The following is a 20,968-nucleotide window of genomic DNA, read 5'->3' as shown; positions in this document are numbered from 1 at the left end:
ACCTCTCGGATCATTTTCTGCTACCAGACTTAAAATAATGGCTCAATGGTCAAGTTGATGGCTATTTTGAAGAGCTTGACGATTCATATTACAAAACGTATCGAGCTCATTGAAGATCGCTGGGAAAAGTAAAGTAAATATATTTGTTTGCCAAAATTTCTGAGCTTACTTTGTTGCACCAGGTACATCTGAGTTCATCCTCGAACATTAATATCTAACAAATATCTTAAAGAAAACTACGGGAAGCAACGCGTTAACTAAATCACCCACTATCAAAAATCCTTCAATATCAAACTTTTAAGGACAATGTACAAAAGTTATAGTGAAAAGACACATTCAAATTACTTCCTTCTGATAATATTGAAGATTTTGAATCAAAAATTGAATTGTTTCTAGGATCTTGATTTATTGAATAAATTCAAAAACTGGTATCTAAAGATACAAGTGTCTTCAATTCACTACACTCGGTTTATTTATTATTTAAATTTAGGAGCCAGGAATAGAAACTGCGGAATGTCGCTATTACTTTCAGTATGTGAAAAAATAATTTTTTTTTCATATATTAATATTAGAATTAAAACTCGATTTACTTGCAATGAAACTGTTAAAAAGATAGCATTTAGTCGAGTAAATTTCGAGTCCACATTTGAAATTCAAATCAAAGTTTAATCCCATGCGATTCCGAATAAAAAGGACACTTTGAAAGAATTTATATATATGTTAATGAGGTTTTTATATTATTTTTTATACAAACCATATAAAACGGTTTTTATTATGAAATATGCGAAGTAAAAAGAATTTTAAGGCTTTTTTGGTCGCGTTACAAAGATAGTGAAGGCTATCAAAAGACAGCAAATTGCGAAGCGTTAATATTTTACTGGAAAAGTAACGACGATTGTCATTAGATTATGTCCATGGAAGAAGACGTTGACCTTACTTGCATGATGCTTAGTTTTGCATCTCGTTTGAGGTAATCGCAAAATTTGGTAACTATCCAGATGAGGTTACACCCCTCCGATTTCGTTAAAATCATCCCTCCACGTAGTTTTTCAGCTTTGAAGTTCCAGAACAAAAAAAATAATTTATACATCATGGTTAAGCTACGGATGTCTAGCCTAACCTAACAAAACAAAACAAAACCTAACCTAACCTAACCTAACAAAACCTAACCTAACCTAACCAAACCTAACCACTAATTTTAACTAAGAATATTGATAGAATATCAATCGATAAACAACAATACACAAAAATTTATAGATTTTTATCTTTTTCATGGTCAAACACGAATAAAAAAACTATGATGTATAAATTACTTTTCTTTTTCTGGAAATTCAAAGTTGAAAAACTGTAAAAGGATGATCTCCGCGCCCTACATATATACACCAAATTTTTCATCATAATTTTCTCTATAACATACTAAAATTTTAACTAAATCTGAGGGGTGTAACCAAATATAGATAATTACCCAAAGTTTTTTTGTATACCGTTGTCAGAAATTTAATAAAATGTCCTCACAAACCGTGCCGCGTCAATTTGATGGAACACTTAACTTTCTACAAGTCGTTTGTGTTCCTAGGAATAGTTTCATTTAATTTTATAAGTGATCCAACAGACATTCCGAGGTTTTGTGGTTTTTCTCGTAATTTCACCATTACAAATTTACTAGGTCTTTCAAAATATATTTTAAATACACTATTCACTGTAGAGAATTTATTTTTATTTCTTGCGATTAAAGATTTGTTATACTAACTACTTCAAACTATTGCAGTATTGTTTGTTTCCAGATCGTCTTAATTTTTCTTCAAACATTTTGAATATTCCTTTGTTCACGTATTGTGGCACAGTAGTCACTTCGGATTTGGTCATTCGAGTTTTTGAAGAAATTAATTTGTTATCGAGTGACTACTGTGCCACAATACGTGAACAAAGCCGAATGGCATGTTACAAATTTTAGATCTCTTACGATTAAAAATTAGATTTTTTACTAAAGACATGTAAAAATTTGACGTTCTGACCTACTGGGTCAAGTAATAAAAACAAAATTTCAAGTAGAAAATTATTAGAAGACAAACTTAAAAAGTAAACTGAAAGAAACGCTTTTTTTAATACTTTTACCAATTTTTAACTATAGTAGATATACAAAAAGATAATATTATGTCACATATATATAATTGTAAAATCTAACCTACTTTTTCAAATATCCTTATATGATAATAAAAGTATGAAGCTCGTGGTTACTAAGCAATATAATCCAAATTACATTTTTGAATATTTCCTATCCGATATACTTTTAGCAAATATTCCAATTCGTATTCTTCGCAGTCGGTACGGACAATACAACACGTCATTAACCGGCTTTCCATCGACAAATAGCATTTGCACATGTTTCCTGTGTATCCTACAGAGGGCGCACAGGAAAAAACGCGTCATTTCACACTGACTCCGAATCATCCATAAAAGTGAAACATGACTTCTGGTTATGTTGTCCTACGTGTTTTCCGGTTTAGTGGCTTCGCTTTTCCATGTCGATGTTCTACATTTTATTACTTGTTCTTCTTTTTTTAAGGATCTCATTTACGGCCTTCGGATTTTCTACGATCCGTGAAAACATACAACTGAATCAGTTTGACACATAGATAAATGTTTTTACTGCTGGTAATAGTTTTTAAACAAATTCTTTCAGTGAGTTTTGTATTCACATAATGTTTTGGGTCGACATTTGAAATCATCCGTACAAAAGGAGTTCTTTGAATTTAGATTAGATCTATAATGGTTTTCACATTGTTTTCAAATATTTCTTGGCAATATAAACTGGAAATTAGTGAAATGTACAATGAATGACAAGATTGACAGTGATGAAAAAACAAAGTTCCTGATGTGACATAGGGATGGCGCTAGTTGCTTGAAAAATACGAATATATTAGAAAGTACAAAATCCATAAAGCAAAAAGTTCCAAGTTTGGAGATTCCACATTGTTTAGTATTTATTTAGAACTCATCAAAAGTGAACGATTCAGATATCTACTTGTATTTGGAAAGTCTCAGCTCAACCAATATGGAGCTGAGCTAGATTCTACATTTTGGATAAGACTGTTAGATAGAAGAGGAATCGTAGTGGTCGATCAAATGAGGTAAAGCCTCCAGAACTGTTCGCAAGCCAACAGATAAAGTAGGTATTCCAAAAAGTTAGGAACATCGCTTATTAACTGGAAATTTGGACATGATACAAAAGATGGCTGCCGCGTTTGCTCACAACGGAACAGAAACGGCGTCGTGAAGATGTTTCCATCGAGTGTTTGGCGAGTGTTTCGCACAAATGTATCGGTTTCATAACCATGGATGAAACCTGAAATAGAAACAATCGAAACAATGAACTGAAAAGGAAGAACCGGTTCCAAAGAAAGCAAAAACGATTCTATCAGCAGGCAACAGTTTTTTGAAATTAGCGTAGAACAATACGTTAAATAACAATATTTTTGGGAAAATTTTTGCGTTTCCTTTGTTGCGACAATCCTTGTGAATTGGTACAACTACACAAAACATTCATTGGGAATGTCTTTAGTATGCTAACTTCTTAAGATGTTAACAGTATTATTTGGAACTTAACTTGTACATTGTTGTTGATCTATTTCAGCGTTTAATTCTCTGGATACTCTTCGAAACTTATTCGAAGAGTATCTTGAACATTTTCCACCTCATTTATTGTAATTCCTCAAAAGGTTTGAGATTCTTCGACTGCCTTTACTTAAGCAAGCTTTTTTGATATTTCATTTCTTTAAAAAATTGTCACAACATAATGTAAACAGGTCATAAAAACAATACAAAGTATCTACCACCGTATAAAAAAACATCCGTCTTGTATTGGATTCTATTAACATAAAAAACATTCTTTAATAGCAAATTTATTCATATATTTCGTAGAATTCTGATTCCTAATGTTCTTTGAGCTTTTTTTAGTAGGAAAACTATTTTTTCATCAATCATCTTTTTGATTCATTCCAATTTTGTATCATATAGTTACTCACTACCATTGTCTGTTTTTTTAATCCAGATACCTCAAGCAGGTTCTTTTGGGGTTTGAATTTCATCCATATAATTGTTAATAATTTTTTGAAGCATACAATTAAATCGCCATCAAATGAATTTACCTAACATTCAACATCAAATTGGTATGTAGATAGAAACCGATGTATCTACTCCTTTTTTTTCGAAATAAAATTGTAGTTGTCTGTTTTTTTTTGTTCCAATTACTAAAAACAGAATCTACCAGCAGCAACATCTGCGGAACTTCGTTTTGCCGGTCTAATTCAATTGAACAAATTGTTGTAATGCAAGAGAGAAAATAGCAAAGGTGATTTGATTTATTTAGTTTTGCTCTCGTGCACAAATTTTGTACGTAACACAACATGGACGGTACGATAATGAGCGGTTTAAAGGGAGACCAGTTAATTTTTAATTAAAATAATTGAACTCGTTCCAAAAAGCGTGTATCAAAGTTGATTAGATTTCTAATGAAAGCTGGTGATATTCCAAATTATTGGATCGGAGCTCAAAGGATTCAAATAAAAACAAAATTTACACTAATAGTGATTATTTGTTTGAGATAATTAAAGGCATTTGAGAAACAATGAAAAAATTGTGATTCACAACTGGAGATTATACACTAGTGACCAAAAACATCGATTCAGACGACACCTCTGCAATCGCAAATAACTGACAAAGAAACCGGACATTTTTCTTGGTAAAATATTGAAGCTAATGGTATAAGCTTCAAAAACAAAGAAAAATTCTACCTGGAAATGGAAAAGAAGGGATTTAAGCATCTCAAGCGGTCACTCTATTGCGACGAGGTCAGACATGAATCATGTTTCCAAAGTTTACAGTTGTTGTTTTGAGCATTTGAGAACCAATCAATCAATTGTGATCCACAACTAAAGTATGAACACTCTTGAGCAAAATATTGGCTCAAGCGACATCGCTGCAATCGCAAATCAATGACAAAAAAATTGGGCACCAAATTTTATTTTCCTTGGTGAAATGTTGAAGCTGATGGCAGAGCTTCGAAAACAAACAAAAATTCTACCTGGAAATAGACAAAACAAGTGAGCGAGATGTATTTTTTAAAACAGTAATATCTTCATTCAGATTTATAGCTACGGTTTCGTTGATAATTGCTTCTATAACATGTTCGATTCATTTTATTAATAATAGATTTTCAACATCATTCAATAATTCAAAAGTTAAATTTTTACTTGGTACTCAATTTTCTATTGGAGCCTTTATATGTCCCATTGAACTTAACTAACACCGATTGGGTGGCAATCAATTTTGTACAGTACAGAATACTTAGAACAAAAACAGAATAGTATATCATTGGAAACGATCCGGATAATGATCTACTATGCAATAGATCTATCTATATTAGCTCTAAATTTTATCTATGACGATCAGAAAAGTTTTAAAAGATGTGCTGACCATGAATCAGTCTGCTGTTTCCTCAGCGTACTGTCGTTGTTTTGAGCTTTGAAATTTTGATCAATCAAAAACTACAGCTTTTCCTTTAAATGACCATATGTGAAAATATAAATGATTATTTTTTCATTTCAGAGGATTGGATGTTAGCGAAAATTCCAAACGAACCAAATTTTGTGGAATCTATACAAAACGTGACAATCGCAGTTGGACGGGAGGCTGTTTTGGTGTGTAGCGTGAAGCATTTGGGAAAGTATAAAGTAAGTTTTTTAACATCTTAACAAGTTTTTCTTATCAAGAATACAATCGTGATATTTAAAAATAATGTATACCTAATTTGATATTAAATAAAGTTGAAATAAAAAAATGACGTTCAAGAAATTAATTAAATAACCTATGATTTTGAGATACTAGAAAATTGAGACGCAGATCACAGTGAATTTTAAAGAATGTCTATACTCATGAAGTTGAAATTTAACTCTTTAATTTCTTTTTTCACGTTGTAAAATTAGATTTTTCAATAATTTTTGAAAGGTAGATGAAAATTACTGCTGTACCACAAAATCGAATTGAAAACGTAAATAAAAAATTCAATTCTTATCATAAAACACTTCAATTCACAATCGAAATGAAACAAAATAATAAAATCAATTTTCTTGATGTCATCTTATATAAAATTAACAATAACAAAAGTTCAGAATGAACTTGATTCTCAAGATATTTGAACTTCAATTCGTGTCAACATGAAATATTTCTCCCTATCATATATACAGGGACTTTCCCAACAACTGTCGAATTATTTCAATAAATACGATATTAGTATGAATCATAATGGACATTCCACTAAACAAGACAAAAGAAGTAATATTAATAGAGGGCAGACATCTCAGTATTTAGAAAATAGACTAAAAGGTCATCAATTCTTAAAAAAACGAAACTGCGTTAGTGAACAACGAAATATCAAAGAGCAAATTTGAAAATTCAAAAACCTCATATGTGAAAAAAGAATTCTTAGAAATGGTTCAAATTCATAGGAACGAAAAAGCTATAATTGATGAAATAAGACCTAGATAAAAATAAATTTCTATTTTGATATTCATGATGTAGGTGGTCCATTGATTGATATAAATACACATTTTAACTAAAAATAGTGGAAACGTCAAAATTTTTATCTACATTTCGAAAATTATTTTAAAAAAACTGATTTTATAACAGAAAAGAGCTAAAATCAAGTCGATTTTTGAAAACACAATTATATAAAGAACATCTAAGAAAAAAGAAATTGAAGAAATATCTTTTTTGTAGAGAATCTTCATTTTTTTACTTTCCAACAATAAATATCGTCACTTTAGGACTATGCCGTGTTTTCTGGTCCTTCATCGCGATTACTATAAGACAAAAATCCTGATCTAAATGTTTTAGAACGATCTATCCTTCGCGTCATGAATATTGAATCAGTCTCGTCGAAACGCTTCACCTAAATTAGTACCAGGAATATAATTGATTCGCTCTAATGTATATTCAGAGCAAAACAATCGCTTGGTAACAAAATATGAAAGACAATTCTCGTAACAACCATGACTTAAACTCCATGAGCATGGAAATCCAAAAAAAAAGATGATGCAATAGGTATAATGCGGCATCCCGTATATTATTTCGCACGTTGTGTAACAGTTATTTATCGAATAAAATTTGCCAAAAAAATTTACGAGTTCATTAATCTGAATTGTTTGTATATTCATTGGCGTTATTGAAATTCCCAGGTGAATTTATTTCCGAAAATTTGTGGCAAAACAACTAGAAAGGTAATTGGATTTCAGTGTGTAAAAACCGGATTTTAATTTGATTCTATGAATACAACATCACGCCTCGATGGTTGATTTGATTCAAAAATAGTTTTTAAAAAGTTGGAGATAATGTTGTTTAATAAATATTAAATCATAACCTCACTTTTGTACTTTATTATATCCGTTGGAACGGTAGAAGTGGATCATTAATTCTAAACGGTATTAAGACATTAACATTTCTACTCGAGTCTATGTCGACTTGCTAATGCAGCTATAAAAAGGACTTTCTACAACATAATAATATTCCGACCCTCTCACGAGATTACCAAGGCCCTTTATGGCTTCAACTTTTTTGCACCCACTCTCAAATCCTAAGTATTCATTTATCATTCGGAGAGTTTTTAGTTAATTTCACTCCATACGAATATTCTCTGGAGGTTTACTGGTTATAAGGTATCAGATCATAAATTTGATAAATTATCTTTCTTACTCCAACGTATGGGTGAAAAAATAAGTGATGAGATGTTTATCCTTGGTGGAAAATATTGTTTGTGATTATATTTGTTACCAAATTTCTTTTCTAAACTGACTTGTATAAAGATTCAAGAGAGCAAACAAAGAAAACGTGATGACAAACATAAATGAGTATTCGCAATATCCCCACGGTGGAAAATTATTCAGCGAAAACTGGAAATTATGTGATTTTTCATATTAGTTCAATTCTATGGAATTTATAATTGAAAACTATTCCTTAGAAGTACTTATTCACTTACTTAATCCTTGTGTAAGACATGCTGGAGTTGAATCATTTCGTGAGCTCCCTTTTTCACGGCAGTTTCCTCTCTTTTCTTTTGATTTGATTCCAAATTCAAAACAAAAGAAGACCGAGCAGGGTCTTGCTAATTCCTCAGAAATACTTACTCAGTTACTTAATAGTGAAACATTTCTAGCTTTTCAGGTCTTAGACATGTTGGAGCTGAATCATTACGTGAGATTCCTTTTCCACGGCAGTTTCCTCCCTTTTGTTTTGATTCGATTCCAAATTGAAAACAAAAGAAGACCGAGTAGGGTCTTGCTAATTTCTCGGAAGTACTAACTCACTGACTTAATACTGAAACCTTTCTAGCTTTTCAGGTTTAAAACATTCTGGAGCTGAATCATTACGTGAGATCCCTTTTCCACGGCAGTTTTCTCTCTTTTGTTTTGATTGGATTCCAAATTCAAAACAAAAGAAGACCGAGTAGGGTCTTGCTAATTCCTCGGAAGTACTTACTCGCTTACTTAATACTGAAACCTTTCTAGCTTTTCAGGTTTAAAACATTCTGGAGCTGAATCATTACGTGAGATCCCTTTTCCACGGCAGTTTCCTCCCTTTTGTTTTGATTCGATTCCAAATTGAAAACAAAAGAAGACCGAGTAGGGTCTTGCTAATTTCTCGGAAGTACTAACTCACTGACTTAATACTGAAACCTTTCTAGCTTTTCAGGTTTAAAACATTCTGGAGCTGAATCATTACGTGAGATCCCTTTTCCACGGCAGTTTTCTCTCTTTTGTTTTGATTGGATTCCAAATTGAAAACAAAAGAAGACCGAGCAGGGTCTTGCTAATTTCTCGGAAGTACTAACTCACTGACTTAATACTGAAACCTTTCTAGCTTTTCAGGTTTAAAACATTCTGGAGCTGAATCATTACGTGAGATCCCTTTTCCACGGCAGTTTTCTCTCTTTTGTTTTGATTGGATTCCAAATTGAAAACAAAAGAAGACCGAGTAGGGTCTTGCTAATTCTTCGGAAGTACTTACTCGCTTACTTAATACTGAAACCTTTCTAGCTTTTCAGGTTCAAAACATGCTGGAGCATGTTTTGAACATGAGCTCCCTGTTCCAAGGCAGTTCCCTCTTTTTTCGTCTGCTACTAAATTTCTTCTCTCGAGCTCCTCCTCGGTCTTTCTTCTTTCTTCTTCCATTCTTTTAACTGGGCTTTATTTGGTCATATCTTGATGTATCGTCTATTTTTTATGGAAACCTCATTCCTGTACTTTGTATTTTACTTTTTGTTTCTGATCTAGCTGAACCAGCTGCTGCAGTTTCTTCATTTATGTCTTGATCCATTATTTCATCTTGTGTTAGAGTCATACCAAGATATTTGAGGCTATTGACGTGCTCTATTAGTGTGTGAGGTATTCGACTTTAATACTATTCAATTTGACTTTTTTTTCTTGTTCATCTAGCACTATGGTGAATGATGATTAGCTCAGTAAGTAATTTCCTCAAGGAGCCTCAAGAAAATTGGTAGACGATTCTTCCACTACTGAAAGTTGTGCAAAGTGCTTCTAACCGATCGTTTACAACCGTTTCAGTGTTATTTAATGTCTTAAAATCACATTCTTTCACATTTACTAAAAATAAGGACCAAAATCTGGTTAATAAGGAGGTTGAGAAATGTTTTTATTCAAATTGCTGTATGGTAAGTTCATGATTTAAGATACAATTGGTGGACTAACGGCATAAACCGTGATGTATTGATTGAACTTGAAGCACAAAGTATATACATTACTTTTTTTTGAAAGGCAATAACCTAACCAATATAACTAGATTCTACTCTGAGTGAGACTGCTCCTTCGTTATCAACAGTAAAATATTGGGTAGCATAGTTTAAACGAGACTGTACGATTTGCGAAGACCAGCAGCACAGTGGTCGACCAAAGTGCCGCGCTTGCTCACATTAGAACAAAAACAACGTCGAGATAACGTGATAAAGTATTAAGAACCATCAAGAAGTATCTTATAGTCCATTCGTTAATCGTACAAAACAATTTCATTCAAATGAAAGTAATAAAACTGAGATTATTGTTTATAAAACATGTATTCTTATTGAGAAAATGTGAAGTTGGATGAATAGACGAATGAATAATTCAATTTGACAGTAAACTGGGTCTGAATTAGGCAAAACTCATTCTAGAAGCTTTAGAAATATGTTTTACTCGATAAAATATGTGAAAATTGATATATTTTATATCAAAATTGATTGATATAGTCTTATTATCATTGTTTCCAGTAAGGTAATTTGTTTTATTCGTTAAATGAAAGGACTATAGTTGTTAGGAATTTTGTTTAAGTACCCACCCAATCTAACAGACTTATATATGATGAAATGTCTGTCAGACTTCACGAAGGCTTATCGCACTTTCCTTTTTCCGCGTGTTATTTTTAGATTATTTTTATACCGCGTTGTGGATTTTCTCATCCTTCATGGGTAAATCCAAATCATCTGTCACGATAATAGAATTCTCTTTGATATTGGGTACGTTGACAGACGCAATTTTCGAAACTCGATTACCACAAAAACCTACATAAAAGTTAAATAAATAGACCAGGAAAAGTACTGGAAATTAATATTATCTTTACTCTGTTCCACCATTTGATGATCTCCAGCTACTCTATCATTTTCCTGATGTTAATATGATATGTTCCACCAGTTTCTTCTTCTATTTTTGTTCTCGTTGGTTGCGTGTCAATCGTATCTTCCAGATGAGTGGAAATTTGATAAAACTGTCACTTTCTCCATACATTTATAGTTCTGAGGAAGAAGATCAATTGTTCACATTATTCTTTGAAGAAAACATCAACATTCATATTCCCGTGGGAGTTATCACTACGAGTAGATTCAAAATTCAATGAATCATCTTTAATTAAACAATTTGAACGGTCCAAACTTTCTTTTATACGATTTTAGTTTCTCTGAAACTTTATTTGATGTTTAACACTCGCCACTATCTTTTTCTTTGGCTTTTCCCAATAACAAATGTACCTTCAATTGATTCCACTATATTATCAACAGTGTCACATAACAAAATAACAAACAATTAGATGTTATTGTTTTTTCTTCTTGATCTTGTCTGTAAGCTAAAGCTTCAGTTTGGATTGACTTCTGATGAGTACTTCCAATCATTCTCGTTTAGTTGAGCATCAGTTTTTGATTCTAGATGAATCAATTCTGATTCTGGATAATTCCCAAATAATTCTTCAGATGTATCTTGGTGGTGTTTCTACATACTGTGTATTCCTGATTAAATTGATATTGGTCTAAAATTACAACAAGGATTGACTCTAATCATTCTTGTCTACTAGATAATTTACGAGATGCTAGATATTGGTGGGATTCTCAGCTTATCTAATCTTTTCTTGATGATATCGTACATAATTTCCTCATAATTCAACATCCAGTAGTTATACCAAGGAGCATTCGCCGTTCAGTTCTGCTGCGCTTGAAGCTTCTTCTGTTAAATCCTAGTCGTCAACCCCATGCTGTAAATTATTAAATGATAGTATTGAACAGTTTGATATGGTCTTCCTCGACTTGTCCACCAGATAGTCGACGTGGTGCTTGAACATCATTCCTGGTATTTCTCATCGACTTCTGATGAGTACTTCCAATCATTCTCGTCTAGTTGAGCATCAGTTTTTGTTTCTGGATGAATCAATTTTTGATTTTGGATAATCACCAAATAATCCTTCTTCTAAAGTTACAAAACGAATTTAGACCAATATCAACTTAACCAGGACTATCAGGAATCTACAACATGTAAAGGAACCACCAAGATTCTTCTAAAGAATTATTTGGTAATTATCCAGAATCAAAAATTGATTCATCTAGAATCAAGAGCTGATGCTCAACTAGACGAGAGTGATTGGAAGTACCCATCAGAAGTCGATGAGAAATACCAGGAGTGATTTTGAAGCACCACGTCGACTATCTAATCATTCTTGTCCACTAGATAATTTACGAGGTGCATGAATATTAGTCCTAAGAAAATCCCAGTATTTTCTTCTATTTTTTATGTTATATCTGGTATTAATCATTTTATTAGGAATGTTTTTGGAGAAAATCAACAAGAACCAATTTGTTTTCTTACCAATATATATCGAAATCTCCCTTATTCGATCGAAACTAATTTCTTTTCTGGATATTTTCTTTCATATCTAAAGAATAATGTTTCATTGCTTCATGAAATATAAAATTTATTATACTTTTTGTCTCCGAATTGCGAGAAAAATAAATTAGTATCTAATTATTTTCAACTGGCCTAAATATCTGAAAAGAAACTCGACGGTGTTTGGATTCAATTAACACCTTTCTTCTTCACAATGACATAACCTCATTTCAAGAATTTGCAGCGCAGTCTGACGTTTATTTGATTTCATCTCGGGTGCGGATTTGAATGGAACGGACCTCATTACAAACGAAAGGAAAATATTTATGTCTCTTGGAATTGAAATCCGTTAGCGATGTTTTTAACAGTAATGATTCGTTCGAGAAGAATAATTTGAATTGATAATCAAGTATTGAGAACTTTAGACTGAATAAAAATAGACACTAGTGGATTATAATTATTATTGTTTCGAAAAAAATTGGAGCACAGTGAAATACTCTAATTATTTGTGCGTAGGACTTGAGTATATACAATTTTCTATGGAAAAACGTTTTTCACAAAAGCCTGTAATTTACGTATTGTCGTGTTCATCGTCATTAAGCCGAAAGTAAATGTTGTGATCCTTTATCGGTTGTCCGCCATCATTCTAATTAATATGGTGTAGTTACAACACGATTTGGACCTAAATAATGACTGGTAATTACCTTGAACAAAGTACTCAATAGCTGTTTTTGTTACAAAAACAATGTCAGTCATTTATAAATACTCTGAAGTAATTTTGGATGTACAGCATGATTGCGTGACTTTCTGAATATGTATTCCATCGGACTTTATCTTAGGTATACAAAAATTGTGAAAAAAAAGTAGAATCTATCCATCTAAAGTCTAAAAAAATTATTTTTGATAGGACATCTAATCAAAAAACCACCTATTTAACTTAACTATTGTATTAATTGAGATTTATTGTAAACTGACCGTCCTATAACTAAACCATCGTCTTACTTAAGCAATTCCATATGTCTTTTAGACACTTAAAGTTCCATTAACTCAAATTACTTTTGTTTTAACAGTTTTTGTATACAATAGAGGTTTAGAGGATTAGTATTTAGTGTGTTCTTAATAGTTTTGACACCTAACGAGTACAGTAATTAGATTATTAAAACCATTTTATTTATTTGATGCCGTCTTTATTTGCGAATTTATGAGCGGATCTAACGACACGTAGGGTGTAGATACTCAACGGTTTCTGAGAGGTACATCGAGGACCTTTTGGACAATTTTTATAATAATATATGAGATCTAGTACGACCAGAGAGCAGTGTATAGAAGGAAAGGTCGAAAAACACAACTAAAACAACATGTAGCGTCACAGGATTTAACTAAAACGTCTAAGTGGTAATAAATTAAGTAATCAAAAAGAAATTTTTGAAATTAGTAGAACCTGCGCAGTTTTGTACGATATTTATTGCACGCGTAGACTATTTCTGACTGTTACTAATAGGTACACTTCATAATATTCTTAGTTGCTCACAAGTTTTGAAAATTTGGAAACGATGAAAACATTCTCCAAGCAAAGAACAAGAAAATACTATTATGTTTTCATCGAAACTACTATGGTTTTCTCGGGGCTGACCGTGGGACCTAAGACGAAACATTTTGCTAAAAAACTTACATTAACTTAAATCATGATGGTTTGAAAACGTCATGATACGATAAAATAATTAGACAATCACAAAGTGTTGATACTTATGATTTGATTAATAAATTGTGGTCAAAATTGATAGACGAATACGCCCCAAGTAACATTAGTTTTACATTCAGTCTCTGAAGAAGATAAATCGGTTAACGAAACACATATTTCAACACAGCTTACTTAATATTAATTTCGATTCTTCTGATCGTAGTTTTCATATATTCTATTCATAGTTAATTAATCACTAAGTAGCTTTCATTTATTAACAGACAACCAACTATATAGTTTCCTGCTCGGTCTATGATATAAATTCATTCGATACAACCAAAAGGCAGAGGTTTAAACGATACGAGAAGTTGGTAACGAGTTCACATTATTATCAGTAATAATTCATCATAAGTTTAAACTTTTACCCTCAGGCGATTTAATAATAATAAACCAGACCAAAAGGGAATACAGCAATATGGGTATTATATATTCTACACTAATTACCCATTTGTTTTGGGGATGTATATTACTACACTGATTTATTGTACCTATTTTTGTCGAGAAGAAACCAAGCTGTGGAAATTTTAAATGAAACATAATTGGTATTATATACTTTCATTATAAGTTAGTGGGAAACTAATAATTTGATGATTATACAAAATAAATAACAAAACTGCTCGATTCCATACAGTTGAAATTCGAAAGAATGTGAATAGGATTTCCGTCTTCTACGTACCATAAATAATCTGCACGTTATACACTCTGTTGAAACTAACATCTTCAGGTGTTAAAGCTCCTACAAGATTCCTGTCAGTGTCTGGTTATAGTTTTGCGAGAGGATCTTTGGGTTACCACCCCAATAATTACTTGCGTAAATTCTGCAAACCATCAAAGCTTTCGTGACTTCAATTCTGATTTTCTTTCCATGTCGATTCCAGAGAAGCTACCACCTAGGGTAAACCCAAGATATTTTCCCACTAAATGGCTTGTTCGAATCGCTTAATACGCTCAATATTCAGTTTTTTCTCCGTAGCGTTAAGGTTGATAGACATTTTGTATAATAATAATATGATGATGATGCAAAAAAAATGATAAAACCGCTTCTTCATCTTCGATTCCGTACAGTCTCTAGAGTTGAACTTCCACGCTTTGAAAGAATGTGGATAGGATTTCCACCTTCTACGTACCATAATCTGCACGTTATACATTCTGTTGAAACTAACATCTTCAGGTGTTAAAGCTCCTACAAGATTCCTGTCAGTCTCTGGTTATAGTTTTGCGAGAGGATCTTTGGGTTACCACCCCAATAATTACTTGCGTAAATTCTGCAAACCATCAAAGCTTTCGTGACTTCAATTCTGATTTTCTTTCCATATCGATTCCAGAGAAACTAACACCGAGGGTAACCCCAAGATATTTTCCCACTAAATGGCTTGTTCGAATCGCTTAATACGCTCAATATTCAGTTTTTTCTCCGTAGCGTTAAGGTTGATAGACATTTTGTATAATAATAATATGATGATGATGCAAAAAAAATGATAAAACCGCTTCTTCATCTTCGATTCCGTACAGTCTCTAGAGTTGAACTTCCACGCTTTGAAAGAATGTGGATAGGATTTCCACCTTCTACGTACCATAATCTGCACGTTATACATTCTGTTGAAACTAACATCTTCAGGTGTTAAAGCTCCTACAAGATTCCTGTCAGTGTCTGGTTATAGTTTTGCGAGAGGATCTTTGGGTTACCACCCCAATAATTACTTGCGTAAATTCTGCAAACCATCAAAGCTTTCGTGACTTCAATTCTGATTTTCTTTCCATATCGATTCCAGAGAAACTAACACCGAGGGTAACCCCAAGATATTTTCCCACTAAATGGCTTGTTCGGATCGCTTAATACGCTCAATATTCAGTTTTTTCTCCGTAGCGTTAAGGTTGATAGACATTTTGTATAATAATAATATGATGATGATGCAAAAAAAATGATAAAACCGCTTCTTCATCTTCGATTTCGTGCAGTCTCTAGAGTTGAACTTCCACGCTTTGAAAGAATGTGGATAGGATTTCCACCTTCTACGTACCATAATCTGCACGTTATACACTCTGTTGAAACTAACATCTTCAGGTGTTAAAGCTCCTACAAGATTCCTGTCAGTGTCTGGTTATAGTTTTGCGAGAGGATCTTTGGGTTACCACCCCAATAATTACTTGCGTAAATTCTGCAAACCATCAAAGCTTTCGTGACTTCAATTCTGATTTTCTTTCCATGTCGATTCCAGAGAAACTAACACCGAGGGTAACCCCAAGATATTTTCCCACTAAATGGCTTGTTCGGATCGCTTAATACGCTCAATATTCAGTTTTTTCTCCGTAGAGTTAAGGTTGATAGACATTTTGTATAATAATATGATGATGATGCAAACAAAAATGATAAAACCGCTTCTTCATCTTCGATTCCGTACAGTCTCTAGAGTTGAACTTCCACGCTTTGAAAGAATGTGGATAGGATTTCCACCTTCTACGTACCATAATCTGCACGTTATACATTCTGTTGAAACTAACATCTTCAGGTGTTAAAGCTCCTACAAGATTCCTGTCAGTCTCTGGTTATAGTTTTGCGAGAGGATCTTTGGGTTACCACCCCAATAATTACTTGCGTAAATTCTGCAAACCATCAAAGCTTTCGTGACTTCAATTCTGATTTTCTTTCCATGTCGATTCCAGAGAAACTACCACCTAGGGTAACCCCAAGATATTTTCCCACTAAATGGCTTGTTCGGATCGCTTAATACGCTCAATATTCAGTTTTTTCTCCGTAGAGTTAAGGTTGATAGACATTTTGTATAATAATATGATGATGATGCAAACAAAAATGATAAAACCGCTTCTTCATCTTCGATTCCGTACAGTCTCTAGAGTTGAACTTCCACGCTTTGAAAGAATGTGGATAGGATTTCCACCTTCTACGTACCATAATCTGCACGTTATACATTCTGTTGAAACTAACATCTTCAGGTGTTAAAGCTCCTACAAGATTCCTGTCAGTGTCTGGTTATAGTTTTGCGAGAGGATCTTTGGGTTACCACCCCAATAATTACTTGCGTAAATTCTGCAAACCATCAAAGCTTTCGTGACTTCAATTCTGATTTTCTTTCCATATCGATTCCAGAGAAACTAACACCGAGGGTAACCCCAAGATATTTTCCCACTAAATGGCTTGTTCGGATCGCTTAATACGCTCAATATTCAGTTTTTTCTCCGTAGCGTTAAGGTTGATAGACATTTTGTATAATAATAATATGATGATGATGCAAAAAAAATGATAAAACCGCTTCTTCATCTTCGATTTCGTGCAGTCTCTAGAGTTGAACTTCCACGCTTTGAAAGAATGTGGATAGGATTTCCACCTTCTACGTACCATAATCTGCACGTTATACACTCTGTTGAAACTAACATCTTCAGGTGTTAAAGCTCCTACAAGATTCCTGTCAGTGTCTGGTTATAGTTTTGCGAGAGGATCTTTGGGTTACCACCCCAATAATTACTTGCGTAAATTCTGCAAACCATCAAAGCTTTCGTGACTTCAATTCTGATTTTCTTTCCATGTCGATTCCAGAGAAACTACCACCTAGGGTAAACCCAAGATATTTTCCCACTAAATGGCTTGTTCGGATCGCTTAATACGCTCAATATTCAGTTTTTTCTCCGTAGCGTTAAGGTTGATAGACATTTTGTATAATAATAATATGATGATGATGCAAAAAAAATGATAAAACCGCTTCTTCATCTTCGATTTCGTGCAGTCTCCAGAGTTGAACTTCCACGCTTTGAAAGAATGTGGATAGGAATCCCGTCTTCTACGCACCATAATCTGCACGTTATACACTCTGCTGATACTAGCTTCTTCAGGTGTTAATGTTCCTACAAGATTCCTGGTTATTTCTGGTTATAGTTTCGCGAAAGGATCTTCTGTAAACCATCAAAGCTTTTGTGACTTCAATTGTGATTTTCTTTCCATGTCGATTCCAGAGAAACTAGCACCTAGGGTAAGCACAAGATATTTTCCCACTAAATCAACTTTTGGGTTGGTGAGTCAGCATTTATAAATCTTTTAGTGAACTACCTAGGAATATTGGGCCAAAGAAAGTACACAAAATCGAATTTAAACCAGTTTATTACAAACGAACCTTTATGTCTAGTATTGATATTAATATATAGGAAGTGTGAAAAAAAGTTTAAATGTTCATTTCAATGAGAGGAATGGAACTTTTTTTGTCCATCAAGTATTTTCTTGAAGTTTGGAGATTATTTTGTAGCCGCCATTCTGATGCAATTGTCCAAATGTTCATCAGTCAGTCTATATTTGTTTTCTTATAAATTTCGTATCAGAAAAAGATGTTTCACTCAAGTTTGTACAACTAACATAGCTTTCAATCTCATTACAACTTTAGCCACAATTCGATATTTTTCTTTGGAGACTAGAATCCAGACATTTTCAGTGATAGATTTTAGATTTGAAAATCAACAACTCCTATTTCAACGGCAGCCTGATCTTCACCAAGATGTTTTCCAACACAAGCTGAAAAATCTTCTGCATCAAAGGAAGAATTGACGACTTTGCCACAATCAATATGCTTTTAAAAGCCTGGAATCGTTGATCAAATTGTTGTTTGAAAGTCTGAAAGAATTTCCATGTATTCTTGGTTATTACAGCTCGAGATTTTTTGAAAATGATCTGAAATCATTGCACCGTTGTTCTTATCTTTACCCTGAAGCTGCAGGTTTAAGCCATTCAACTTTACAGTTATATCTGTAAGAGGGGAAAAATCTTGTAGCCATGGGAGATAATCACCCCGATCTTCCAAAAATTTCACCAGTGCAGGTGACTAACGTTGCATAACTCCGCCCCTACTAAGCCAAAAAACTTCTCTATGAAGCAACTCTTCAATTAGTTCTCTGAACTAAATGATGCAAAAAAAGTAACAAAATTGCCTCTTCATCTTACATACGTTGAAATTCAACTGCCTTGTGAACATCCTTTGATAGAAATATAAATAATAGTATTGCAGAAATTGCAGAAATCAATGTTACAACTTTTGAACCGTGTGCATTGCTTGTTGATACATGGTTTTAAAAGAGCTCAAATATTTACAAAATTTAGAGCATTATCTCTATGAACAGAAACTGTATGATAGAATTTGATACTGTTTACTTGAAAAATGAGAATTTTTAAGCTCTTATTTCCGTAGGTTTATCTTCAATACGATTTTTGATATTTCTATAACTTATTTTTCAGAATATAATTTTCAACGTTGGGTGAAATTATTTCCAATGTCAAATCTTTGGTTTAAAAAAAATAAATCTTGTAATTAACAGGCTGAAAAGATAGGCTGTACCCTTTCAACCCTCTCAAAAGTATATTTGTACTAATTTCACTCTTCGGGGTTTGATCTTCATTATCATTTCGTTGAAGGGTTGGATATGAATTATTTTTAATTAAGTCTTCGTTAAATGTTTCGGAGAGGCAATTTCCCGTTTTCCTTTTTTTTTCTTGTTGCTTATTGTGTGATAAAGGGAATATTTTGTACTCCGCTTTTGTTTCTTTCGTGGCAAAAAAGTTGTACTGTATTGTATTATAGGGTATATATCATTCGTTCATGTAAAAATGGGGTACGAGCAGTTTAAGAAGTAATTATGATCATATGAATTGTACTTTACTCAAAATTGGAAAAGTTGGTAGTGGAAAAACATTTAGTCTTACTATGAGATGAGAATCGAATTTATCTGAGTGAAATTTATCTAGATTGTTGATGCAAATCATTCAAGGGTTGTTAAATGAATGTTTTAACCAGACATATTGATTCATTTCGATTTTGACGTTTCAAATATTCAATATTTCAAAATGTCACGATTTAGTTGGTATCCTGACGATAATATTAATGAAATTTTAGAATGAACCTTATCGAAAAATATCGTTTACAGTAAAAAAACTGTATGGAAAGCATCTATGGACTTTTTGAATGATATAAAGTATCAATTAGATGGAAATCGGACTGCCGAAGAATTAACTTTTGATTTTAAAGGATTGGGAATGGAAAAAAAAGTTGATACAGAGTTTGAGGAAGCTACTGTCAAACCATGTGGGACTTAATAATTAAGCTGTTCTATTCAAAAACGTTTTATTTCAACTCCATACGACAAAAATTGCATTAAGCTCCATTAAAATAACAAAAATGATTAATTTATGAAATGAAATTACCCCGCAACAGAGACTCTACCAGAAAGCCGCGGTATAATTAGCAAGGCGAGGTGGAGAAGCTGCTGCTTGCAAGGTGATTCAAGAATTTGTACTGGGAACAAAATTTTCAATAGAAAACAACGACAGCAACGTCCTGTCGGATTACTTGGAAACTTGATGTCAAAAAGAGGCCAAAATATTGAAGTCAACAGATTATTTCTAATCATAAATGGTCACTGGACATCCGACAATGATCATTTCTATGATAAAACGCCCAATGGAAGGAATGTGATTCAAAATTGGATAGAATCGTCTACCGAAGCGATTTGATTGAATACCAAGCTTTCGAAATATATCGAATGATTATTAACGTCCTTTTATTATTACTACTGTACATAATTGTTGCCTAATTAGTTAATTTCACACATATACATAATTTTTATAGTTTTGACACTCTTGAATAACTCCAAATTAACTACAGCGCCAAGCTGGTTCAAGAATTTGTACTGGGAACAAAATTTTCAATAGAAAACAACGACAGCAACGTCCTGTCGGATTACTTGGAAACTTGATGTCAAAAAGAGGCCAAAATATTGAAGTCAACAGATTATTTCTAATCATAAATGGTCACTGGACATCCGACAATGATCATTTCTATGATAAAACGCCCAATGGAAAGAATGTGATTCAAAATTGGATAGAATCGTCTACCGAAGCGATTTGATTGAATACCAAGCTTTCGAAATATATCGAACGATTATTAACGTCCTTTTATTATTACTACTGTACATAATTGTTGCCTAATTAGTTAATTTCACACATATACATAATTTTTATAGTTTTGACACTCTTGAATAA

General features: G+C 33.0%; 1 protein-coding gene across 1 annotated transcript in view; it reads left to right on the top strand.

Annotated features, from left to right (window-relative positions):
- Positions 1–20,968, top strand: part of LOC130448437 (lachesin) — a 267,958-nt gene that overhangs the window by 94,211 nt on the left and 152,779 nt on the right. Inside the window, exon 2 of the mRNA XM_056785822.1 lies at positions 5,608–5,732. Within this exon, the coding sequence (XP_056641800.1) occupies positions 5,608–5,732 (125 nt within the window). The remainder of the gene's footprint in view (positions 1–5,607; positions 5,733–20,968) is intronic.

This window comes from Diorhabda sublineata, chromosome 8 (genome assembly GCF_026230105.1).
Source record: "Diorhabda sublineata isolate icDioSubl1.1 chromosome 8, icDioSubl1.1, whole genome shotgun sequence".
NCBI classification, from domain to species: Eukaryota; Metazoa; Arthropoda; class Insecta; order Coleoptera; family Chrysomelidae; genus Diorhabda; species Diorhabda sublineata.
Note: the sequence above shows the minus strand (reverse complement) of the source record. Positions and strands in the feature narration are given on the sequence as shown.